Here is a 26,117-nt window from a genome sequence, read left to right as displayed (position 1 = left end):
CCCACCAATCCCCTCTCTGAGGGCGTCCAAGAATTCAGACTTTCACTGTGAAGGGTCTGAGGATACAATTTGTTTCTTCCCTTGATCCCTCTTCTCTGATAGCCCACAGTAGTCTCTGTATCATCCATCCATCCATCCATCCATCCAGCCAGCCAGCCAGCCAGCCATCCAGCCATCCAGCCAACCATCCATCCATCCAGCCATCTATCCATCCAGCCATCTATCCATCCATCCATCCATTCATCCATCCATCCATCCATCCAGCCAGCCAGCCATCCAACCATCCATCCATCCATCCATCCATCCATCCATCCATCCATCCATCCAACCATCCATCCATCCATCCATCCATCCATCCATCCATCCATCCATCCAGCACACATCTCTAAGCACCTCTCTGTGCCAGGCAGAGCATCTGCCATGTACCAGGCACTCTCCCATAAAATTTTAATCCTCAACAATCCTGGATGTAGGGATGTATAAGCCCCCTTTCTCAACGCTATGGAACAAATCAGTGGCAGAACTGGAATTTGAACTTGGGTTTATCTGGGGGCACCCACTGGCTTACATAGAACCTTGCATGTATTATGTACTCATGAAATCACAGCTGTGGTGATTTCCTGTCTGTTCATCCTGGGCAGAGATCAGATGATGCTTGTCCTTCTTGCTACTGGGCTGAGTTGCTGCTCAGGCCTGACCAAGGGAGGCTTGCCTTGGGCAGAGGGCAGAGGCAGTGCTTGGAAGTCAGCTCAGCAGTCAAGGAAAAAGGAGAGAGAGAGAGTGGTGCACTTACCCTTCGTCAGGTTCAAGAGTTCCCCACGCATATCCTCAAAGCCCGCCTTGAGCACAGGACACAGCTGCAACAGCACAGATGCGGGCCTCCGTCAGCCAGGGCCAGCACACAGCCCCACAGCGACCCGTGCCCAATGCACCTGGCTGAGCCCCGCCCCTGTGCCCACGGCCAGCCAAATGCTCACCGTGTGCCTGAGCGCTCAGTGGTGCATCTGCTCCCCCAACCATCACCGCAGCTCAGAGATCACCACAGCTGCTGGCGTCACCTGGGATCTTTTGTAACGATTTGTCCCTTGCCCTGTGTCCAGGTGTGTCTGACCTGCTAGCTGTGCTCCCCATGAGACTCATCGTATTCACAAAAGCCCATGTTTCCATAAGAGGGAAATCCAGAATGCGTCCCTTCCTTCACTTCTCAGTCAGCCCTTGGTACTGACTTCCTCGCATGCGTCACATTAGAACAGAGGCCAGCAAGACAGACCCAACCAGACTGGTAAACATTCTTTGTGGGTTTCTAGCCCCAACACATCTCTTTGCCCCTTGAATTCTTCTCCCCTGAAAATTCCAGCTGTTCTCGGGAATTCCCTGGCAGTCCAAAGGTTAAGACCCTGCACTTCCAATGCAGGGAATGCAGGTTCAATCCCTGGTCAGGGGCTAAGATCCTACATGCTGTGTGGCTTGGCCAGAAAGTAAAAAAAAAAAAAAAAAAAAAAAAAATTCCAGCAGTTCTCAGCAGGGGTGATTTTGTCTCCCAAGAGACATTTGGAAATTTCTGGACATTTTCAATTGTCGCAGTTTACCGGGTAGTGTAACTAGCATCTAGTGGGTGGAGGCCAAGGATGATACCAAACATCCCTCAGTACATGGGACAGCCCCGAAACGAAGAATTATGGGGACCAAGTGTCACAGTGACAACCCCAGCCTCAGCTGTTCTGCTTGGGAAGGAAGTTAAACATTCACCTCACTTCATCCCGGGCCCCAGAGGCCGTGCTCCTTGCCCTAAGCAGCCTGTTTTCCAGGGCAGTGCTCTGAGACTCTGTCATTTTGCCTTAGGTTAAACTTCACCAGTGAAGAACCTTCTGGTTGACCACCTTTTGCTGCTTTTGAGAAATGACTACGCACTTTGATAAATGTTAATTTTTCCTATGAAAAGCCAGTTCCCTTCTCCAGCTGCTTTGCCAACCCTGAACCCAGGGAGGATGGAGGAGTTGGGCTCAGGGACTCCCAACATACTCTGCCTGTTCCTCGTGGGAAAGGTGCCCCTGGCCCCCTCTGCACACCCTGTCATAATTCCCCTCCCTTTAGTTCCACCCCGGGTCTCAACCATGGTGACATGCTAAAATCCTCCTTTGGGGGAGCTAGAATCCTCTGAGATACCAGGGCCCCACCAGGCCAATTAAATCTGAATCTTTGAGGTCGAACCCTGATATCATTATTTTTAAAAAGCCCTTCCAGGAAGTTCTGACAGGCAACTGGCATTGGGACCCATGCTGAAAGGGGCCTTAGCATTTTCTAGGTGGGCTCCTGCCACATTTAAACATGCTGCCCCTTTTCCTTTCATGCCAAGTGAAATATTCATAGGAGGTAGTTTCAAATCCAGTGATTCCTGGCGGGAAATCATGATGATTGATGGAAGGCCAGTTTTCTCAAATTGTTCACTGGATTTGGCTTTTCACCCTTAAAAGCAGATATTTTCTCAAATTGTTTCTCAGTTTTTCAAATTGCTCAGTGTATTCGGCTTTTCACCCTTAAAAACAGACCATTATGCAAAGAATATTTTATAATCCCAGGTTCTTGTATCTTTTCTAGTGGAAGATATATTTTTAGCTAGTAAAGGATAATGCCAGTTAAAATGTGATTTTGCCGGAAGCTGGGAAAAAATTTCCAGCTGAGCCCTACTTTAAGAAACTGTCACCTTTAAGTAGAAGAAAAATTTCTTAAAAAAAAAAAATCTCACATAAGTAAAGCTAAGTTTTACAAAATTATTCCTTTCAAAAGGCTCTCTGGAAAGGTTTTAGAAAGTATTAAATAGGACTTCCCTGGTGATACAGTGGATAAGAATCTGCCTGTCAATGCAGGAGACACAGGTTCGGTCCCCTGGGAAAATTCCACACCCTGGAAGCATATGAGCCTGTGCACCACAGCTATTGAGCCTGCGCTCTAGAGCTTGTGTGCTGCAACTACTGAGCTCATGTGCCTAGAGTCTGTGCTCAGCAACAAGAGGAGCACCATGATGAGAAATCCATGAGCTGCAACTAGATAGCCCCGCTCACTGCAACTAGAGAAAGCCCTCACATGGCAATGAAGACCCAGAGCAGCCAAAAAACAAAACAAAACAAAAAAAAAACATAAAAATTTAAAGAAAGTGTTAAATATGGCGCAGCTATTAAAATAGTTGTGACTATCATACAGTGGTATAGGAAATAGATATAACTTAGAGGATATCAAATAATACTGATGCTGAGTGCAGCCACATAAAAATATGGAGATTTGGAAAACAATATACAAAAGAAAAAATAGCTGCTAAGTTAAGGTAGGAGGATTATGGGCATTTTTCTCCCAAACTGTTGGTTATTATATTGCATTTTTCAGTCAAAAAAGTTTTATTATAAAAAATATATTAATTATCTGATAAGGTATTTTTAACCCCAGGAGAACCACTGATATGAGCACATCTTGAAATTCACAGTGAAAATCAATGGTCATAATGGCAGTAAATCCAACTTATGAAGAAGGCAATGGCAGCCCACTCCGGTACTCTTGCCTGGAAAATTCCATGGACGGAGGAGCCTGGTGGGCTGCAGTCCATGGGGTCACTAAGAGTTGGACACGACTGAGCGACTTCACTTTGACTTTTCACTTTCATGCATTGGGGAAGGACATGGCAACCCACTCCAGTATTCTTGCCTGGAGAATCCCAGGGACAGGGGAGCCTGGTGGACTGCTGTCTGTGGGTCGCACAGAATTGGACACGACTGAAGCAACTTAGCAGCAGCAGCAGCATTGAGTTTTAGCTTATCTGTGACATATAAGGGACATATAAAGGGAGATGGACTCGTGTTCACTGACTTAGAAAAATGAATCCAACAAGACCTGCTGGGTAACAACCCCCTGATGACACAACCAGGGTAGTGTGGGACCCTGCTGTGCTAGAGCTAGCTTGGATCAATTTTTGAGAACCAATTGTTAAATTTTCAGAAATTTCTAAGCTTGGTGTTAAACCTGACATTATTAAAAATCAAGTTGTATACACTTACAATTAAATAAATTATGCTAAGAGCAAAGTCAACTCAAAACTCATTACTTCCTAATTATTCTGTTCTATTTTACCATTATCCATTGCTCCTGAGATTATATACGTCTCTTGAATCTGCATGGTGGAAACACCATCCAGTAATGTGCAACCAAACATCTCTTCCTGACCCTGCTCAAATGTTTGTCCCAATTTCTGTTCCGTGAATTCACACTGCTGCTGCTGCTGCTAAGTCGCTTCAGTCGTGTCCGACTCTGTGCGACCCCATAGACGGCAGCCCACCAGGTTCCCCTGTCCCTGGGATTCTCCAGGCAAGGACACTGGAGTGGGTTGCCATTTCCTTCTCCAATGCATGAAAGTGAAAAGTGAAAGTGAAGTCGCTCAGTCGTGTCCGACTCTTAGCGACCCCATGGACTGCAGCCCACCAGGCTCCTCTGTCCATGGGATTTTCCAGGCAAGAGTACTGGAGTGGGGTGCCACTGCCTTCTCCTAGTAGCTTGAAATTGGCAACAGAAGAGGTGTTTACATCAGGGAAGTCAGTGAATGCTACAAATCAGGGCTTCCTTCCTCCAAGACCTCTCGAGTCGATTGTTAACAATTTATCAGCACATCACTGTTCAAGGTCCCTCGGCTGTCTTTTGGCAGTTTCATTACCTTGACCACAAGGATCCACTGCTGAAAGAATGACCCAAGCCCAGAAACTTCCCACTCAAAGGAGACACAGGTCCCTCAGCACCAGCCTGCAGTTCCACCTCTGACTCACAGGGGAGCAGGCTTCACAGACCAGAGAGACCCTGACTCTACTTACCTCGCTTTTCACCAGTTTGGGGAGCGCTGGCATCAGAAGGCTTATGACCTTGTCAGCTAAGCATTGGAGCAGGAAGGAGAGCCTTTGAGGGAGGAGAAGAGGAGAGAGATAAGGTGGGTCAGGGATGGTCACCCTCCGCTGTGTTATAGAAGGCGAGACCAAGTCCAGGGAAGGAAGGAACTTGCCCAAGGCACAGGGCCTGTTAGAGACAGGGCTGGGTGTAGCCCCTGAGCCTGGGGAAGATGGTGGCAGATGGTTCAAGGGACATGGGCTCTGGACACTGGAATGAAGGCAGTGGGCATTTCCCCCATTCTCCTGCTAAGGAGGGGTGGAGGGAAGCATCCAGTCTTTGAGCAGCTGTTGTGTGCCCTGCACTCAGGTGGGTACTTGAGGACACTGCCTGATCTCATCCTCTCACTGTGGAGGTGAGGCGCAGGGAGGTGACTTGTCCAGAATGTTGCCTGGACAGTGAATGCGAGAGTTGCATTATGCTCGCCTGACTCCATAGTTTAGACCCATGGCTGCACTCAAGCCTGCCAGTGGTGTTTGGGGCCCAGAAAAGAGCCTCCTTTCCACTTTCAAATGTGTGTTCCAATTTCTGGCACGATGCCTGAAATCCCATCATTATTGCTTCACCCTTGAGCTCTCTTTGGTGTCACAGATTTCCTGAAAGGAGCCCCAGACCAGGAATCAGGAGGGAAAAGTCCCTTTCTTTCTGTGGGCCTCAGTGTTCTCCATCTGTAAAATGGGGCCAGGGCACCACCTGCTTCCCTCCCAGGTGTGCAAGGGGCCCGGGGAGAGGTGGCGGCACTCACTTGTGCAGCAGGGTGATGCGCAGGCTCCCGCCGGTGTTGGAGCACTCGCTGAGGACCAGGCGGGCGTGGTCCTTCTCGCTTGTCTCCATGTGGATGATGGCTTGGACCTCCACCTCCACGTGCAGCTCCACAAGGGTCTTGAAAAGGGGCCTGGGAGTGGAGGAGCCCCAGGCTGTGAGCTCCAGCCCGGCTCGAGGCTGGATCAAGCCGCGGCTGCTGCCCACCGCTGCCTCCTGCCTCTTGCTCCTCCCTTCTCGGGCTCCATGCTGGGTTCTCCTCATCCCCTCATGTGTATACCTCACTGTGTCCCAGCCTCGGTGTTTGGATTCCTCTTCTGATTTAAATCCTCTACGCATGCCAGCTTCCAAACTTATACCTGGCTTCTTTCTCAAATGCCTTACTGGTGTCTCAGATTTAATGTGTATATGGACAGAGGAGCCTGGTGGGCTACAGTCCATAGGGTCGCAAAGAGTTGGACGTGACTGAGCAATTAATACACACAAAATGAACTACGGACCCTTCCCCAACCCCTCTCCTCTCTTGATCTCCCCTGCCTTTTTCTGGCCACTCCATACTGTCTTGACCCTTCAACCTCCCCACCATCCTAGCCCCAACCCGAGCCCTAATTGAATCTGTCAGCAAATCCTCTTGTGTCCTCCAAGACATATTTTGAATCCAGCTTCTTCTCACTATCATCCTGCTCCTAAACCCTGGTCCACACTCTTATTGTCTCCTCCTGAATTATTACAGTAGCTTCTGGATAACCTCCCTGCCTCCACCCTTGCCCGCTCCCCCTACAGCAGCCAGGAGGCTTCTTGAAGAATGTGAAACCACGCCACATCCCTCCTCTGCTCAGAGCCCTGCATGGCTCCTGTCTTCATTGGTAAAACCAAGTCCTCACCTTGGCCCACAGGCCCTGTACAATCTGACCTCCCACCCGGCTGTCCCCGCCCCTCCTTCCTTAGGCCGCCCTGTGAACCAGGCAGCTGCACTCTTGCCTGAGAGCCTTTGCCCTTACTCTCCCCTCTGCTTGGAACTCTCTTTTCCTGCATGGAGGATGGGGGCGGGGAGGAGTGGAAGAAACTGTCTGGCTCGCGGTGCCTGACTCAGGGGATACTCACGTGTTGAATCCAGCCACCATGTCCAAGGGGGCCTTGACCATCAGCTGTCTGCCATCGGCCAGGGGCTGCACCTGCAGCTGATGGATGCTGGCTGAGGTGACTTTCAGCCTGGACGGGACACGGGAGGCTTGAGATTCATGCTTCGTATTCGACTGAGCATCATCCCCAGACTGGTCCCCATCTTAGCTGTCCCCCAAAGTGTCTAGGCAGCAGCTGGACCCAAGCCCTGTCCGCTGACTCCCCTCGGCATGGTCTTGCTCCCCTCTCCCTCCCCACTGTCTGAAACATTTGCATGGCTCCCCTCCTAACTCAGGAGATGAACCTGAGCTTCTGGGGCTGACCTGTAAGACCCTCTGTGCCCTGGCCCCTTTGACTTCTCCCTCTTGGCCTTGGGATCTGAGCACCAGCCATTCTGGCTCACCCCTACCCTTTGCCTCTGCTCAGGTCAGTCTCACTGCCCAAAATGCCATTTCTTCTTGTCTCCTGGTGAGCATGGAGTCATTGTCCCCACCACTGAGAAGCATCGCCTTTTCTCTTCATCCTCCCACCCCAGGCGATCTTCCTCTGGGGTGTTCCCTCTTAGGGTTCCTGGGTCCCTCCTATGGTTCTTGGTAACTCCTCTGGGAGCCTCTGAAGGAGAGGCTTTTTTTGATCCATCTTTCATGGTCAGACACAGAGTTGACACCAACTGACGCTTGTTGACCGATCCATTGAGCGTGCAAAGCGTGTCCTGGGCAGAGGAGTGGGCAAAGAGCCAGCTCCCAGCTTGGTTCTGCTCCACTTACCAGAGGATATGCTGCAGGATGGATTTCACCAGGCTGCTGGTAATGCCCCCGGACGACTCCTCCTCCATGGCAGTGAGCAGTGGCAGCTGCTGCAGGGTGTTGGTAACGTCGCGATTCTTCAGTTTCTGTGCCAGCACTGGAGACAGATCCCAGGGGTCAGGGTCCAGCGGGAGGGGCGAGGAGGATGGCTTGGTGGGGGCTCCAGGCTGGGAGGGGACATCACTCAGGGCTACTTGGACTGGGACATAAGCTGAGGGGAGGGATGACTTCATCCTGAGGATGATGGTCCGGATGGATCATGTTCACATGGAGACTGTGGCTGGGCATGGGCGGGACCAATCCCACCTTGAATATTGCCAGCCTCCGCCAGGAGTGCCGGCCAGGACACCTGGAACAGGGACCCCCGTGTCTCTCACTATCGACTGGCAAACACTTCGAGAGGCAGAGAGCTCCTAAGGCCTTGTTTGGGGCTGTTTTGCTGCTGAAACGAACTTGCTAATGATTCCCTGGCATCTGCATTCCATGGGCCTGTTGCCCAAAGAGCCCCAGGTGCTGTACAGAGAAAGGAAGAGCCGGGAGCCCTGGGTTCTGGTCCCTGCTGGATGTCTCCCCTGACGACTGGAGCCCATTTGGCTTGTGTGTAGCGCAGGTCAGAGTGCTGGAGAGCTGATGCTGAGAGCCGCATTGGACAGCAGCCCTCAGCCAATGAATGGCTGGTGGGAATTGGTGTATAAAGGCCCTGCCTCCCTCCCTCCACCCCTGGGCAGGATGACTCAGGTGTATGTCCCCCACCGTGTCCCAGAATCCCTGTGTGTTAGTGCCTCGCAGAGACCAAGCTAGCCTTTTTGCCTGCACTGTGACGGTGGAGCTGGCCCCCATACATAAGCCTCCTTTGCCAGCCAGCGCACTGTTCAGTACTGTGTGTCGAGGTTCTGGAAGGACACGGAGGAGGAATAAGAAGCTTGGCCCTGGCATGCTCCTCTTGCCTAGCTCCAGTGGTATCACCTCCCAAGACTTCGGGCTGGGAGTTGAGTGGATTTCCTCGGGCAGCCAGTGACCCCCGGCTCCCTTCTAGGTAGTTGCCAGAGACAGTTTCCCAGTGAATCAATGGTAGTCCCTCCTGCAGAGAATTCCATTGGCTCCCTGGCAGGCAGTTCTCTGCATCTAACCTCAGCCTGTCAACCAAGGACCAACTCTGACCTGGGACAGTTCAGGGAATTTCCCCACCATTCTGGGGGCTTCAACCTTCTCCCGCCATGAGTTCTGGGGGAGGATTCTCCCCACCAGGTTTTTTCTGTACTTGGATTTCAGCTCCCTGCTGCATCCCAACCTCTAAGGGATTCTTTGGCATTCTCTCTTTTTTCCTTCTTAGCTGGTTTCCTAGTGTTTCAGTTCTTGCCAATAATATCTGATACAAACCCATCTGTTGGGCTTGCTGTGTGGTTTCTGCCTTCTGACTGGCCCTGACTAATGCAGTTCCTCAGCGGGACTGAGCCCCAGTTCCCAGTGATAACTGGCTCGCCTTTACCTGACTTGCTTCTTGCTCTCCTGCAGCTGTTGCCTGGGATCACCTCCAAAACCACCCGCTTGCACACAGCTCCTCGACTCATACTCTGCTGCTGGGGAACCTAAATGGCTGCCCCTCTCCAAGCTCCTTCTGGCTGAAATTCCATGTGCTTGCAACTCAGTGTAGGCCCAGAGCATATGTGCCTCCCCCAGGAGTGCCTGGAGTTCTCAGCTCCCCTTCCATCCTAGGGGATCCATCCTCTCTAGTGGATATATATATCCACAGGCTATAGTGCCTTCCAGCTGTGTAGGACCTGGCCCATGCACAGGGCCACAGCCCAGGCCCACTGTACACAGAAGGTTGGTCTCTGTGCTCCAGTTGGACCATTTTTGGTGTCACAGCTGGGCCGAGGATGCTGCTAAACAGCTAGTAGGCCTAGGACAGCATTCCCCCTATAACAAAGAAGTATTCGATCCCCAAAGTCAGCAGTGCTGAGGCTGAGAAGTTCAGCTGTAGAGGTCATTAAGCAGGTGTCACTTTCTGTCTTACTGGATGATCCTGACAACCCGGGGAGCGGGGAGGCCCTCTTGCAGAGGAGGAAGCCAAAGCTCAGGGAGCTGCTGGGGCCACAGAGCTGGAGCTTGTGAAAGCTGTGCCTGGGGTGCAGGCAGCCAGACTCCCAGCTGAAGGTGCTTGCTTTGGAGACTAGTTGCCTACTAGGTCTAACCCAGAGGAGGGGCTCTGGCAACGAGGTTTAGGCAAGAGCAGCCGGAGAGGCATTTCCATCATCGCATGTGGTGGCCCCATACTCCTCTGAGGGCTGTGGACCTCAGAGTAGTAGGTTTTAGAATCATGGAATTTAAGAAAGAGATATTGGAATCATAAATACTTGAGAGCATAGACCCTCCCAACCTTTGTAACTCACCCCATCAAGTCTCACTCCAGACTTGGGATCCAACCATGCCTTGTATACCCCTAGTGATGGGGAACTCCCTCCCTCCCTTGGAGGGCTGCTCCACCTACCCCCTGCCTTACAGTGATAAAGCCTGGGTGGCCAAGACTTACTTTGCTTGATGACTTCTGTGCTGAGACTGAGAACCGCAGGAGGGGTTAAGGTGGCTCCTACCAGGTTGGCTGCCAGCAAACCACAGAGGAAGGTGAAGGTCCACGGGTAGGCCATCTTCTTCGAGGTTAGCAGGTGGCACGTGGCAGAACCTGGGATGAGCACAGAGGGCTCCATTAGCTGAGCAGAGAAGGCCCAGGCCAGGCCTGCCATACTTGGTGACTTGGGGTCATAGAGTCCAGGAGAGGCTGTTTAGTGAGATGGTTAAGAGAGCAGGCTCTGGAGCCTGACTGAGGTCTCTGTGTCCTTTGACAATCAACTTAACCTCTCTGTGCCTCAGTTTTCTCATCTGGAAAATAGGCATCGTGACTGCTACTTCATGGAGTTGAGATTAAATGAGATAATATCTAGAAAGCATTTAGCACCATGCCTTTTGCATGGCGGGATTCCCAGGTGGTGCTGGTGGTAAAGAACCTGCCTGCCAGGGCAGGAGATATAAGAGATTTGGGTTTGATCCCTGGGTGGAGAAGAAACCCTGGAGGAGGGCATGGCAACCCATTGCGGTATTCTTGTCTGGAGAATCCCACGGACAGAGGAGCCTGGAGGGCTACAGTTCACAGGGTCACAAAGAGCCGGACACGACAGAAGCAACTTAGCATGCAAGCATGCAAGGTGAGCACCTGGTAAATATTAGTTATTTTCTTACAGGACATCCAGCCTCAGTGCTCAGGACAAAACATTTCTGCTTCTGTTTTTTTTTTTTTTCCCCACCCATCATTGTGGCACTTAAAGCCCTCAACCTCAGCCAATTTCCCTCCCTGGGTTTCCCCTCTTGCTCTATGAAGTTCCAGTCATTCCAAGCTGCTTGAAGTTCCCAGAACAAACCCTGCTCTCTCCCCTCTGTGTCCTCGGTCTGCTCTTCCTGCTTCCTGCAATGCTGTCCCCCTTCCTTATCTGCCTGCTGAACTCCTGTTCACTCTTGAAAACTCCACTCACGTGTCCCTTTCTCTGCAGAGATTTCCTTTTCCTGGAACCTGAGAGCCTGGACCATACTTGCAGAGAGGTCGCCCTGGGGGCTAGTGTGTGTCCAGGACAGGAAGTGCAGGCTGGAAGGAGATGAGCATTCATGTAGGAGGCAAAGTGGTAGGAAAGCTGTTTTGCTTAATTCGCAGGATCCCATCGACCAGACTGTGAGCTCCAGGAGGACAGATTGGGTCTACCTGCTCCCCTCTGAGTCCTCAGCACTCAGCATAGCACACACTGGTTAATAAGTGGTTGCTGAATGAATGAACGGCCCTGGAGCCCTGGAAGAACGGGGGAGTGTGAGTTTCTTAGACTGAGGAGGTCTGGGCCATGGGAACTGCTGTTGATTCACAGGACCCTCATTCCTGAGTCTTGGATGCCTGAAGGAGAAAGAGAAGTGTTGTGGGCTTGGGAGTCAGACAGACCCGAGTGGGAGGGCAGCCTCTACAACTTGCTGGGTGTTCTCAAGCAAGCGACTTGTCCTCTCTGTCTGTTTCCTCATCTATAAAATAAGGGGTAATGATAATGATACTTACCTCGCAGGGATGTTGGGAGGATTCAATGGGACCAACCCTTTGTGGCCTCGTATGCCACAAGTGCCCGATGAGGGTTAGCTGTTATTCTGATAATGACAGTTATTGTCGCTAATTCTGGGGTCAGAAGGAGCCACCTTGCAGTCAAAGCCAGAAGGCAGAGGGGACGCCCTCCCTGCACCTGCTCCTTTGCCCAGGAAGCCCCCATCCCCACTCCATTGTCTTTTTGTTTCAAGTATCTTGACCCTGTTTTCCCTTCATTATTAACTCACACTGCTCTCTTCTCTGATCAGAAGCTCTCAGGGGGGCAAGTGGATGGTTGCCTTCCCTTCTGAGGAAAATTTTCTTCTCTACAAATCCAAGCACGGTACACCCACCCGCCACATTGCATCTCGCCTCCTGTCTTTTGCCTCTTTGAGTATGCAGTCCCCTTTGCACGAGATACCCTTCTTTCTTTCTTTGTCCAGCCAGTTTCTACTCAGCTTCTCCACCAATATATCACCTCTTTCAGGAAGCCTTCCCTGACTTTCCTCTACCACCATGTCCCTGGGCTCTCCTCGAGCATAGCATGTTGGTCCATCCTGGGAGTATCTTGGGGTCCAGGACAGTTTGATAGTTTTGTCTTTAGAATCACCCCAGCCCAGGGCTGGCCATAGAGCAGCTGGTGTGCGTGGAGTGGGTTAATGTCACTGGGATGAGGTCAGGGAGAGATGGGACCAGTCCAGTTCCCTCCTCATTGCTGTTTTGTCTTCTGGGTGAAAAAGCTGGACTCCTCTCTACCCCCGGCCCTGACCCTAACAGGGTCCTAGTGGACTGAGAGGTGCCTTACCCTGGGGTCAGGCCTCTCTCTTGCTCCTGACCTGACCCCAACAAGTGTCTCTAGCTCAGACCCTTCTTGGTGATGTAGGCCCTTCACCCCTTCTCTACACATTTACCTGGACACACGGGTGCCTTGGCCTGCTGCTCTCCTCACCTGGGCACTGGGTCTGGAAGCCCAGCCTTATATCCTGCACACCCTCTGCATTTGGACTGAGGTCTCCAAAGTAAATATTTGTGGCATCTGGTAAACCACAGAGCTGCTGGGAGGCAGGCTTGGGACTCCAGTTTCCTGAAGTTTGGAGAAACGAGGATCCGGCTGACGTGAGGGATGAGGGTGGGGCCCTGGGGCACATGGCAGGGAAGCTGGGCCAGACAGCGTGTGGCCTGTGTAAAGGGCTCCCTGCCTCCTGGGCAGCCATTCCTGTGAACAGGGGCAGTGATGACAGCAGGCACAGGGATGGGAACAGGGGCAAGGATGAGACTAGGGGCAGAGATGAGAACAGGGGCAGAGATGGGAACAGGGGCAGGGATGAGACCAGGGGCAGAGATGGGAACAGGGGCAAGGATGAGACCAGGGGCAGGGATTGAGAACAGGGGCAGGGATGAGACCAGGGTCAGGGATTGAGAACAGGGGCAGGGATTGAGAACAGGGGCAGAGATGAGAACAGGGGCAGAGATGGGAACAGGGGCAGAGATGAGAACAGGGGCAGAGATGGGAACAGGGGCAGAGATGGGAACAGGGGCATGGATGAGACCACGGGCAGAGATGGGAACAGGGGCAGAGATGGGAACAGGGGCAGAGATGGGAACAGGGGCAAGGATGAGACCAGGGGCAGGGATTGAGAACAGGGGCAGGGATGAGACCAGGGTCAGGGATTGAGAACAGGGGCAGGGATTGAGAACAGGGGCAGAGATGAGAACAGGGGCAGAGATGGGAACAGGGGCAGAGATGAGAACAGGGGCAGAGATGGGAACAGGGGCAGAGATGGGAACAGGGGCATGGATGAGACCACGGGCAGAGATGGGAACAGGGGCAGAGATGGGAACAGGGGCAGAGATGGGAACAGGGGCATGGATGAGACCAGGGGCAGAGATGAGAACAGGGGCAGAGATGGGAACAGGGGCAGGGATGAGAACAGGACCAGGGATGAGAACAAGGGCAGGGATGAGAATAGGGGCAGGGATGAGAACAGGACCAGGGATGAGAACAGGGGCAGGGATGAGAACAGGACCAGGGATGAGAACAGGGGCAGGGATGAGAACAGGACCAGGGATGAGAACAGGGGCAGGGATGAGAACAGGACCAGGGATGAGAATAGGACCAATGATGAGAATAGGACCTGTGCTGAGAACAGGGGCAGGGATGGGAACAGGACCAGTAATGAGAACAGGGGCAGAGATGAGATCGGGGCACTAATGAGAAGAGGGGCAGTGATGAGACCAGGGACAGGGATGAGAACAGGACCATGATGAGAATAGGGGCAGGGATGATGTCTTAAGCACCCGCAACATAGAAGCTTCCACCCCAGGCTTCACATCAGTCCTGTCAACAGAGTCTCATTCCCACCAGGGTCAGCATGGCTATCCTGACTTTGCCACAAAGGCACCAGCTTCACCAGCCAATAAATGGCAGAGCCACATTTAAACCAGAACTCGGACTTCAAAATCTATCTAGGGATGTCCTGGTGGAGGCAGGGGGCCCTGGGAGAGACTGAGTTCAGGTTCTGGCGCCACTATCTCCATGCTGTGTGACTCAGCACATTCCTAACCTCTCTGAGTCTCTGTTTCTCATCTGTGAAATGGGAATAATGTCAGCACATGGGTCATACATCCCGGCACAGAGTAAGTGCTCAATAAATGTGCACTTTTTGCTTTTGTATTAATATTATTTCTTACAATAGAATAAGCCTTTGCAGAGAGGTTACAATCATATTAACTGGGAGGATGGAAGGAAGAGCCTTGCCCATCCCTTATTCCTAAACACATCTTAGGATTTAGGAATACACATATCCATGAATTAATTCACCCACGAGAGCAGGTTTGAATCTCATTTTTGCCATTTTGTTGTGTAACTGTGGGCAAGGTACTTCACCTCTCTGGGTCTCAGTGTCTTCATCTGTAAACTGGGGATAATGGTAACCCAGGCTGCTGAGATTGTGAACTGAGCTGCGCACTCACCCAGCACTCAGCCCAGGCTGAGTTATTCTGCAGCAATGAGCACTGTCTTTGCCTTGCCTGCGGCCTCAGCAATCTCAGTGAATATTTGTGGATTGAATGAATGAGGCTTTGTTTTGAACCAAGGGGACAAATGAACTGCTCCGCAGGACCCCTCTCGCTCACCACCTGGGATTGGCCTTGAGTGTACCCAGGGAGTCTGAGGCCCTGAGAAGTGAGTGACTTGCTCCAGGTCCACGCTCAGCGCTTCTGGAACTGGGACTTGAGTGTATTGTTTCGTCCAGATGACACGCTCTTCACCACTATGCCACCCGTCCCTGGTGAGTCCAGTTTGTGTCGGGAGGTAGGACTCAAACAGGGCCTGGGGAATCCTTGCTGCCCAGCTTCAGTCTAGAGGCCGGGGATGTGGTTCAGAGCTGGGAGCACTGGTACTGAATCCTGAGTCCTTGTGCAGGGGGACAAGAGGAGGGCGGCGAGGGCTGTGGGGACACCCAGTACATGGCTGGGCCCTGGTGGGGCTGCCCTCCCTGGAGATGAGAAGAAGAGGGCAAGAGTGTTTGCCCTCCTGCCATGTCTGAAACGGCCTCACGGCTCCAAATGCCTAATGGTGAGAAGCTTCTGGGACCGGAGAGACTTCCTGGAGGGAGCCTGCCATTTCCCCGGGCACATCTCCAGAGGGCAGAGGCCTCCTCCTGGGCTCTCCTGCTGGCCCTGCTGCCGCCCATGGACAATGGGCCTCTGTGGGAGGCCTGAGCCCAGTGACAGGGCCTAGGCCTCAACCAGCTCCTGCTTCCTGCCTCTCGGTCCAAACGCACTCACTGGGGTCAGCAGGTGTGACGGTGCCTCTAAGTCTTGGCACACCTTGGAAGCCACAGGGCACCACGGCCCTGCTCTCAGTGCCACTCAGCTCCCTCCCCCCAACCCCAACTGCTCAGGGCCTCTTTGTCCCAGCCTTTCCTCTTTTCAGCTCTTGGGCCTTTGTGCTGTGTCCCTTCCCAGAATGCCTTGCCCAGCCCCTGAGAACTCCATTTGCCCTGTCTGCTGCAGGCGTCTGGAGTCTACCGGCCGTGGACCCAGCCCTGTTCCAGGCTCATCAGCTGTGTGGCTGGGGGAAAAAGGCTCCTCTCTGGGAGCTGCCACTTCCTCAGTTGTAAGATGGGGCTGTTTTGAGGGACACATAAGAAAATGTAAAATGCTTAGACCGTCAGTGAAAGTGAAGGTGTTAATCGTTCAGTCTTGTTCGACTCTTTGCGGCCCCATGGCCTGTATGCTGCCAGGCTCTTCTGTCCATGGGATACTCCAGGCAAGAATATCAGAGTAGGTAGCCATTCCCTTCTTCAGGGGATCTTCCTGACTCAGCGATCGAACCAGGTCTCCTGCATTGCAGGCAGATTCTTTGCCATCTGAGCCACCAGGGAAAGGCGATTATTATTATTGAAATATTAATATAATTGACCTTCAAGTCCCAGTTCAGAGGCAGTATCTGCCTCAAGCTGCCTGACTGCTGCCCATGGATGAGTGTCCTCCCCAGCACTTCCTCAAGTCCCCAAGCTCAAGTATCGCCGGAGGCGCTGCACTTCCACAGAAGCTATAAAGCAAGAGGAGGAGCCAGCCCGCAGTGTGAGCAGGCAGCCAGGAGGCAGTGGCAGCGCTCTTGGGTCCCTCCTATGGGGGCTCCTGGCCCAGACTAAGGTGAGAAAGGAGAAAAGAGGGCAAAGGAGGCAGGTCTGTGAAGATGCTTCTCAGCAGACAGCTGTGGGCCCCTCCCCCACTGGCTCAGTGAGGCGAGCAGGGCTGTGTGCCCTAGTCCAGGCCTAGAGGGGTGCGACCCTGGACCTGGGACGTGCGATGGACAGGATCCTGTCTCGTTTCTGAGAGAAACAGGCTGAGGAGCTGACGTCATCAGCTCAGGTGGGCAGAGTGGCATTTGAGAGGGAAAAATTACTGCTCTCTGCTCGCTAAGGATGTGGTCAAAGTGTGTGTGTGTCTCTGTGTGCTTTTCCAAAGGCCTGGTGTGGACCCTGCAGGACAGCGATCTGGTCTGGGGCTGATTTCCGTTCTTCCCATTCTCAGCCTCTGGGCAGTGAGGAAGGGGTGCCAGAGAACCAGAAGCTGGGGTGGCATGTAGGGGGGTCAGCGATTGGAGAAGCTCTGCCCTCCTCTGGTGCTGCGGCTTGAGAGGCCTGGCATGAAGGTGTGAAACACCCCCATGAAAGTGCCCATGAGACTCAACTCTAAACAGTTTCTGCCTCTCCAGGAAGCCATCTTGCAACAGTACCAATCCAGGTAACTCTCTCCTGCTTCCTGCCCTCTTCTCCCTGCCTGTGATCCATCCAGATGGAGCCAGAGAGGAAGAAAAGGTGAATGTGTGTTCCTGTGTGTGTGTGTGTGTGTGTGTGTGAGAGAGAGAGAGAGAGACAGACAGACAGACAGACAGAGAGACAGAGAGAGAGCAAGCAAGCTCCTTTCCCCTGCCAAGCCGATAGCACAGAAACATGGGTTAAGCATGGGGAGAGTTTGCTGTTGAACCAGAGCTGTTCACTCCAACACGGCAAAGTGGCAGAGTGAAAAAGACCATCTCTTTTCTACACATCACCAAAAGCAGGGGCCAGGAGGGAGAGAAGAGCAGTATTAACACCCCTGTTTCCCAGATGAGGAAGGCTCTTGGAGAAGGACAGTGACTTGCCCGTGGCCTCACAGCTCTAACTGTGGAGCCAGGATCTGGACCCAGTTCTGTCTGACTCGGGCAGCCCATTCTGCCCTCCTGTCCCAGCCCAGCACATCACCCCAAGTGGGATGAGGGGCACCCTTTTCTCGGAAATCTGCAGAAAACCAGAAAGGGTCTCTGAGAACACGGCAGGGTTAGACAGATGGAAACCAGGAGAACCTGTGGACTTTTTCTGTCTCAGAGGCAAGAAGGAAGCCACATGAAACATTCACTCAAATGGGCTCAAGCCCACAATTTGAAAAGGCTCTTTGTTGGCACCAAAAATGCCACCAGAAACATTTCACCTCTTGGGCCAAGTCCTGTTGCATGGTAATGACTGCTGGAGATGTCCTCAAGTGTTGGAAGAAATTATGATGATTGATTAGCGATGTCTGCCATGGGCAATATAGATGCTATATCCTCTCTCCATCCCACCTGCATCCTTGTTGAAGATTTTGCATTCCCTTGAAAAATGTCAGAGAGATAACTGAGTAGGGAGAAAATCTCTAGACAACATAGAGTGTGCTAAGGCCTTTAGATAAATCAGTTCTTATCTCTGGGCCTTAGGCGCCCTAACTGTTAGATAATGATATTGGACTCTTTGATGCTGTGGGTCAGGCTGGCTCTGATAACCTTTGCTTATAGCAGTGGGAGCTTGGTAAATATGCAGTGTGGAATGACCTTTTCTAGAGAGCAAATTTGTTCTTAGGAAGGCTCATATCCATGACCCAAGGGGTGCGTAAGTTCTGTCTGAGGGAATTGCCCAGTGATGTGGGCAAAATGGACCGTTAGTGTAACTGAGCAGCATCCTATGGGGCTTCCTGGGACAAACTTTCCCGCTCCCACCCCTACCTCCTCTCTGTAGAAAAACTTTAGCCTCCTTCTTTGTGTTCCTAAGAATGAAGTTAATCAGAATAGCAAGAAAATGAAGAAATAAAGGAAAATGGCGAAGCAAGTCCAAATAAGATTAGTTTAGCCGTTATATGGCCAAGTTCCTTTAGCTCCTCCTCTAGAGCTACAGGTAATATCCTGAGCCATGTCATTCGATCTGTGTCACAGATACTGAAACCCCTACCAGGTGGAAGAAGTTAACTATATGCTGCCCACAAGCATGTAGACCCTAGACCAGTTGGAACCAGGAGGCTGATGATGTTGACAAATAAACTGTTTGGGTGCACACTGCAACATTATGTATCAAGTGGCACCAGTTTAAATGTCTATTGACAGGGGATTTGTCAAATAAATTGTGGGCCACCAGGCAGCAGTCACAAAGCAATATGGAGAAACTAATTAAAGACTCTTAGCAAGTGAAAAAAGAAATAGTTTCTTCTGCTTCGTATAAAATTTTTTTTTTTCCATCTGGATAAAATACTGGAAGGAAATACACCCAAACAGTAACAACGGTTTTTTCTTGGTTTGTGTCATCATCGGTGACCTTTACCGTTGTCTTTCTGTTTTCAGAATTAAACAAAGGTTACGCTGAATTCATATTTTGGATCAAAAAACAATCCCATGAAAATGAATAAATAAAGATTGGGTAGAGGACAAGGAGGTGGAGGAAAGCTCATTCTTTTCCCAGAGCTGGCCCACAAGCCCCCACCAACTCAGGATTCCTGGGAAGCACTGTCAGGGACAAGGTTGATAGCTGGAACAAAAGTCCCTTCACTTTAGTCCCGGAACCACCAAGAAAGGAAAAAAAAGAAATCTGTATTGGAACTTCATGGGTACAATCCCTCTTTTGTGGGGCAGGAATAGATTAAGATTCAATGCAAACAAAACTTGGCTAAACCAGACTCCTAGATCTAAGAGGGACATTGCAGGAAGGTCAGGTATGCCTTGCCCTTGTAGGACTCACAGTCCAGGGTGTGTGTGTGTCTGTATGGGGAGTCCTACAGGGACAGAAAGGACAGGTCATATGAGGGTCAAAGCAGGGAGAGAGTTAAAGACTGTGATTTCTCATTAATGAGGTAGCATGGAATCAGGTGGTGGTCAGCTTGGCCTTGGTAAGCAAATGCTCTAAGAAAGGGAAATCCAGGCAGGGCTACTGGGCTGAAACTGCAATAAACCTCTGCTCTCCTGGACGTGCTGTGATGGAAGTTGGCACAGGGGTGTTAGCAGGGCCAGACAAGCAATACAAAGGCCAGAGTGTGGGACTCAGGCAAAAGGTGTCAGGTGATAGAGCATGTAGCTTGGTCCACACCTGTCTTGAGTGTGACAGTTGCCAGCAGCCTGGAGAGGGTGCCCTACTTGTTTGGGGAGAGTAATAGTTGAGAAGGCTTCACGGAAGAGGTGACTTTTCATCTGGGCTGGTGAGTTGGAGAAGCTGACATGGAGAATTAAGAGAAGAGCACCTTCCAAGTGGAAGGACAAAGAGAGGAGGTGGGTTTTGGAGAGTGAGTCTGGGGCTTGTCTGTCTCTTCCTCTGGAGAAAGAGGACAAAGAAGGCTTTCTTGACATAAGAGAAGCCATTTTGGCTTAAGCCATTTTATGATCTAAACTTGGCCACAGTGCTTGCCCTTGAACAGTTCTCAGTAATCAATGATTTCAAAGGAAGTGAGTGAATGCAGGAACAAAGGAAAAGCTGTTGAGAAACAATAGCTCAGTGACAAAACAGAGTCCAATTTCCTCCTTGCGGGATATACCTAACAATCTCATACAGCCTTTGGGTTTTGCAGGAACTCAGGCCCCCACTCAGGCGTGGATGGAATGATGATGTTGGCCTTCCTGACTTCAGTCAACTGAAGCTTGTACTCTGAAGACCTTGGCCCCAGGTCTGTGCCGAATTCTCCTCTGCTCAAGCCCTTCATGAATATACATGTACCCTTAGCTTTAAACTTCCCCAATTTTGCTGTTCAGGGAGACACTGCTTTGGGAAAACACCCGGTGTTTTTGCTGGCTGCAAGTAACAAGTCCTTACTTCTGATCTTTGGCTCAGCACCCACCAAGCATTGCAACCAGTTTTTGGGTAACATCTGAGTGGGCTTGGGCCATTTCCATTGGAAACAAGACCCGGGTTTGGAGGTGGACGATGGGAACTGAGCACTAGCAGGGCGGGGGTCCTAGTAGCCCCTTGGCTCACCCCAGAAAGCCACAGGCTGCAATGGAACTTCCCTCAGGCAGAAGGAGAGTGTGGTCTGGCCTCCTAAACCAGGCCTGTGGAATGCTGGTTGTCTGAACTCTGTGATGCCATTTCTCCCAGGGCCTCCCTCTGTATCTCTCACACAGACTGGCTTCTCTATGTCTTTATCTCTTTCTTCTTGTCTCCTTCTGTCTCTCTCTTTCCATCTCGCAGGGGCCACATTAGAGGCCCCCGGAGGGAGCTAGGGGGAGCCCTGTGGAGGGCGCAGATGACCCTCTGCTGTCAGAAAGGGCTTGGGCCCTGCCCTCGTCACTGAGGTCACCCAGCAGCAGCTGACTTTGGCTCAGCTGTGGATGTGGGAATGGAACCACACAGACACATAAGCCCTTCCCAGGCCTGTTCTAAGCACCAATTAACTCACTTAACCCTCAAAATGTTAGGAGAACCGCTGATGAAAGCCACTGCCCCCTCCCACACCTCCTGGCCAGGCGCAGTAGTAATCCCTTTACTATTACTAACCACAGTAGTAACCATGAGCTATCATACAACAGGAGGTCCTGGGAAGGAATATGGAACGAACACCACCACCCAGAAGAATTTGGGAAATGTCAAAAGGAGGAAGGAGATGCCAGTCCATACGTCCTACCAAGCTTTCAGCATCTCATCTTCTCACTGGAATCCATCTTAGCTGAGCGATGCGCATGGCCAGGAAAGACCCTGAATCAGAATGACTGGGCAGAGACAGGTCATAAGTTGTCTCATTACCATAAAGCCTGAGACTGTGAGCCACGTGGTGGAGCAGTTGTCCTGAGTTCCCTTGCCCTCCCGCCCTCTGCTCAGGCGCCCCTTCCCAATAAAATCTCATGCTTTGACAGCACGTGCGTCTCCTCGGACAATTCACTGTTGAGTATGAGATGAGTGCCCACTCTCAGGCCCTGAAGGAGGCCCTCTTCCTGCAACAAATGGCTACTCTGGTGGGATCTCTTCTTTGCCACGACTGACATCCTGATCACTTGGGGTACTTGGGAACAAGCTTGCCTGCCCATGGACCAGACCCAGTGGTCACTACCTGGGACCCTTTGTCCCTGGTCTCCTCCTGATGCAGCTGGTTGGTCAGAGTGCCCTGACCCTGACCGGGTAAGGAACAAGAGACTCTGTTGACCTCATTCCCTTTCCTCTTTCCATCTCCTGCTATCCCACCCTTTTTCCTTCTGCCTTTATCCTGAATGCAGGAGTCTGGTTGAGGGGTCTCAGCCTGATCTGAGGGTCGGAGCCTGATCACTTCTGGTGGGCAGAGAACTCAGATTCTGATCTCATATCTGGTTTCTGATTTCTGCTAGGGTGGAGTTCCTGACCTTTCTTCCTGAAAAGCCAAGGGAAAGTCCTGTAATATCTGAGCGCTGCAGGTGGCAGGAGCCGTCTGTAAGGTCATCTCTTTTGTCCCTTCTCCTTACCCACTTCTTTCAACCTGCCTTTCTTCCCTCTCTTTGAAATCTTTGAAGATCTGAGCTATTTCTATTTACTCTCAGTGCTCAGATCTGAAGTTCTGTATCTCTGTAGGAGGTTTTCTGAGAGATTCTAATTTTGTATTTCAGGGAGTGTGTGATGAGGATGGTTTTGCCTATTTGTGCCTCATGTTAATACTTTGTGTTGTGTGTTGTGATTTGTGATGGCCATTTTGCCTTGTGAAGTGGGAAATTCTGGTTCTGTTCCACAGCAGAGCTGTCTTCAGTGAATTCTGTCTGACAGGAAATATTTTAGCTGTGAGCCTATGACTAAGAAAGGGATGCTATTTTATTACAACATTATGTGGCCATGATATTGTTTAGATTCCAGAGAAAATTGGTTTAGGTAAAACTTTTGAAAATTCCCAAGCTAGTTCTTTTTGCCTATAAAAGGCAAGCTTGATAAAAATGTCTTTTCAGAATTCTGACCTTGGAACAAGTCCTACTAGGAGAACTTGATTTTCTTTCCCTGTGCCTTGAGACCTGGAGATGGAAATGGCAACCCACTGCAGTATTCCTGCCTGGAAAATTCCATGGACAGAGGAGCCTGGTGGGCTGCAGTCCATGGGGCTGCAGAGACAGACATGACTGAGGTCTTGAAACCAGGGCTCTCAGGAACACTTATCTTTTAGGCCATCTCTAATTCCTAAGACTGAGGGAAAAAAATATAACAAGGAAGAAGCCTTTTAACAGGTTATGTATTCCAACTGTTGCTTATAAACTAGTGAGTTTTATATTATAATTTCTGATTCATGAGAAAGTTTAGAAAGTGAAGCTATGAGATCTCACATTGTGTCTGTCTTTATGTGTATGTGGACATTATCTTTGACTTTACTTTTGGAGGGTATTATCAAAGCTAATTTGTCAATGAGCTCTATTTAATTGGCTTTAAGAAATTAAGTGCTTATATAAATTCTGCAAAGTACAGAAGGTAACTGGCCAGAATTTGTTTCAGATTCATGCAAACTGGGAAATATTTAGTATTAAATTAATATCTGGAATTAATGTATAAACTTGTTGATCTAATGAAACTAGACATACTTTTACAGTCATCAACATTAAGTGTAATACTTTTACTGGGCCTAGGTTTAATACAAATTAAATAAGGTTTTATTACGTCTGTTGCAAATTTGTCAGCAAGAAAAATAACTTGGTATGATGAAATTTTATAAGTGAATTAAATGCAAATGAGCTAAGAGATTTTAGGTAAACTCTATAGGAATAATTATGTTTTAAGAATACCTATCTAAAAATAGTCTCTCTAGATTTTGGTAACTTGAAATTCCAGTGTTGTGACCTTTAAGTTGTCTGGTCTGTATTTGTCTTTCACATTTTTTATTGTTTCTTTGGCTAAGTGAATAACTATTGTTTCACAGTGGTTTTTGATTGTATCTGACTGAGTTTTGTCAAGGAAAATATTGAAAAGTTTTCATTTTGATATTTTCTTGACCAAACTTCCCAAAGAAAATTCTAATGAAGTCCTTTTGACCTCTAGCTGATTTTGGGATTCTTCAAAGGGCTCCTGAAACACCCCATGGAGAGATATTAAACAAATTAGGTTCATGTGGTGTGTTAAAGTACATGGGAAGTATTGTCTGATGAGAAGTAAATCTTAAGTTTTATTGTTTGGTAAGTGTTATTAATATAGATATCCTAGAAATTATATGGAGTTTCTAAAATTCTGATATGTCTTGGTGAAATATTATCAATTATGATTCTAATTATCTGCAAGTGTTGTATGTTACAGCAGTAGCCAAGTTTATTTGTCAGTTGCATTGTAATCTATTTTTTTTCACTGTGGGTTTTAAATCTTTTTGTCATTCATAGACATTTACAGTTTCATTCTAAACTTTTTGCAAAAATGCTCCCTCCTCAAGATTTGTAGAAAGAATTTTTGGATAAATACAAGTTTCTGACTATCATACCATAATGCTGAGAAAAAGAAAGAAAGTGAAGGTTGCTTAGTCATGTCCCACTCTTTGCAACCCCTGGACTACAGTCCATGGAACTCTTCAGGCCAGAATACTGGAGTGGGTAGCCTTTCCCTTCTCCAGGGGATTCCCAACCTAGGGATTGAACTGGGGTCTCTTCCATTGCAGGTGGATTCTTTACCAGCTGAACCACAAGGGAAACCCCACCATAAAGCTGAACTAAGAAATTGAAGAATTCTAATGGGAAACCTGCATGCATGCGTGCCAAGTTGATTCTGTCATGTCCGACTCTTTGCAACCCTGTGGACTGCAGCCTGCCAGGCTCCTCTGTCTGTGGGATTCTCCAGGCAAGAATACTGGAGTGGGTTGCCATGCCTTCCTCCAGGGTATCTTCCCGACCCAGGGATTGAACCCGCATCTTTGATGTCTCCTACATTGGCAGACGGGTTCTTTACTGCTAGCACCACCTAGGAAGCCCTGATGGGAAAACTGACGGCTTCATAAAACTATTAACAAAAAGGATTAGTTACATACGACTGAGTGAACTGGTGACTATAGTTATGATTTTTATGGTTTCCATCTGAAAAATTATTGGTTTGATCTGTGTTTTCCAGGTGTAAGGAAAACCTTCCCCTCAAACTCATTATGACTTAAAGTCACTTGGTAAATTATACCTTTGAAAACAGAATTGAGACACTTCCCTCTTTTCTCTGTCTGATCCCTACAGAGATTGGAAACTTTTAGGTTCCCAGCAGTTTTATAGGATAAATTAGGAAGGCTAACTCACCAACAGGTACAGAAATCTCAAGGTATGTTGGCGACCTTGAAAAGGGAGAAATTCACCTTGACCTGTCAGGTGATATCTGTGACAAGCTCTTGGCATGACTTTCCTAGCCCTGAGAAGTCTTGTAAAAGTTCAGTCTGAAACTCTATAAAAGTTTCAGCAAAGCAAAATAGGCCTATATCATCAATTATAGTTTATATAAATCATCAGGCCAACTTTATTGAGACCAGGCTTATTTTGCAAACAGATTAGTCTTAATTTAGCTATATTTGGTAAAAACTGAAAACTGAAACTGTTTGTTGCTCAGTCATGTCTGACTCTTCGTGATCCCATGAGCTGTAGCCTACCAGGCTCCTCTGTCCATGGGATTTCCCGGGCAAGAATACTGGAGTGGGTTACCAGTTCCTTCTCCAGGGGGTCTTCCTGACCCAGGGATTGAACCCTGGTCTCCTGCATTGCAGGCAGATTCCTTACTGTCTGAGCCACCAGGGAAGCCTGGTACTTTGGTAAAAATGAGGTTAATTATTAGAGATAAAACAGATTATGTTTCAGTGGATATTAAATTCCAGTTCTGTATTTACTAAGACTCACCTTGAAACAATGCTCAAACAGAGGAGAAACTACACTCTTACTAGCGTAAGAAGAAGACAACATCAGAAGTAGATAGCTAGCTCAAGAGCCTCGACCTGACTCATATCATTATTTATAATGCTTTCTTGACTTCTTGAACTTTGCATATGAATCAAATGTTTTTCTACCATGGGCACGATCCCATGCTATGTTTAAAAATCAATCCAATTTTAGATTTGTGACCAATTATAGCACTTCTGAGTTACCTTGGTGGATTTCTCCACTCTAAGGCTCTAATTGGTTGGCTTTTAGGAAATATATTTTAAAAGAAAAAAGTTATAGTCCTGTTCAAGACACCATTTATATTAATAGGTAGAATTCCCTCACCTGGCAAACTAATAATGCCTGCTCTGATCCTTGCCATAAACATGCATTTTCCTCTATGCTCAAGCTCAATCAGAGCAACAGGCAAAACTGAGCTTGGAATAAAAGGAATAAAACCATAATTATGGGATGGGTTTATGTACAGTACGGTAATTTAAGTTTAAAGCTTCTCTATATTGGGAACAGTTAAATCATACTAAGGATAATCAGTCTAGTAAACTATAAAACTGGGCTGGGTGCCTTATGGACAGTGCTAATATATAATTTCCCTTAAAGATAAGGACTGGTACAGAACAGACTAAGTCAGAGACCTGAGATATACTGGGTTGCACCTAATGGAAGTTCTTGACTTATAGTCTTCCTTATGACCTTACTAATACTGCTTGCTATATTATTTTTTTATATTGCCTGTTTTATGAAATTGTTTCTTTCATTACCAAATGTATGACTAAACCTCTGATAAAAT

At 49.3% G+C, this 26,117-nt stretch overlaps 1 protein-coding gene and 1 long non-coding RNA gene across 4 annotated transcripts in view; one reads left to right on the top strand and one right to left on the bottom strand.

The window, feature by feature from the left end:
- The window catches only part of BPIFB1 (BPI fold containing family B member 1), a 40,276-nt gene that overhangs the window by 10,988 nt on the left and 3,171 nt on the right, over window positions 1-26,117 (bottom strand). Inside the window, exons 1-7 of one of the 2 annotated variants that reach the window (XM_013968963.2) lie at window positions 11,027-11,081; window positions 10,144-10,293; window positions 7,572-7,707; window positions 6,787-6,894; window positions 5,666-5,815; window positions 4,851-4,932; window positions 794-857 (exon numbers count right to left, since the gene is read on the bottom strand). In XM_013968963.2, coding sequence (XP_013824417.1) covers window positions 794-857; window positions 4,851-4,932; window positions 5,666-5,815; window positions 6,787-6,894; window positions 7,572-7,707; window positions 10,144-10,258 — 655 coding nt within the window. In that variant the 5' untranslated portion in view covers window positions 10,259-10,293; window positions 11,027-11,081. Of the gene's footprint in view, window positions 1-793; window positions 858-4,850; window positions 4,933-5,665; window positions 5,816-6,786; window positions 6,895-7,571; window positions 7,708-10,143; window positions 10,294-11,026; window positions 11,082-26,117 lie in introns of those variants that run through there. The other variant, XM_018057721.1, reaches the window with a different exon arrangement.
- On the top strand, window positions 16,221-24,257 carry LOC106502800. Of its 2 annotated transcripts, XR_001919057.1 has the most exons (6): window positions 16,221-16,602; window positions 16,699-16,977; window positions 20,074-20,169; window positions 21,029-21,614; window positions 21,818-21,899; window positions 24,082-24,257. It is a non-coding gene; the product is annotated as an uncharacterized LOC106502800 (long non-coding RNA). The 2 variants fall into 2 exon arrangements; XR_001296459.2 differs by lacking the exon at window positions 21,818-21,899 and having other exon boundaries at window positions 16,225-16,602.

Source organism: Capra hircus, chromosome 13 (genome assembly GCF_001704415.2).
Source record: "Capra hircus breed San Clemente chromosome 13, ASM170441v1, whole genome shotgun sequence".
Lineage (NCBI taxonomy): Eukaryota > Metazoa > Chordata > Mammalia > Artiodactyla > Bovidae > Capra > Capra hircus.
This window is presented reverse-complemented; position numbering and strand designations above follow the sequence as displayed.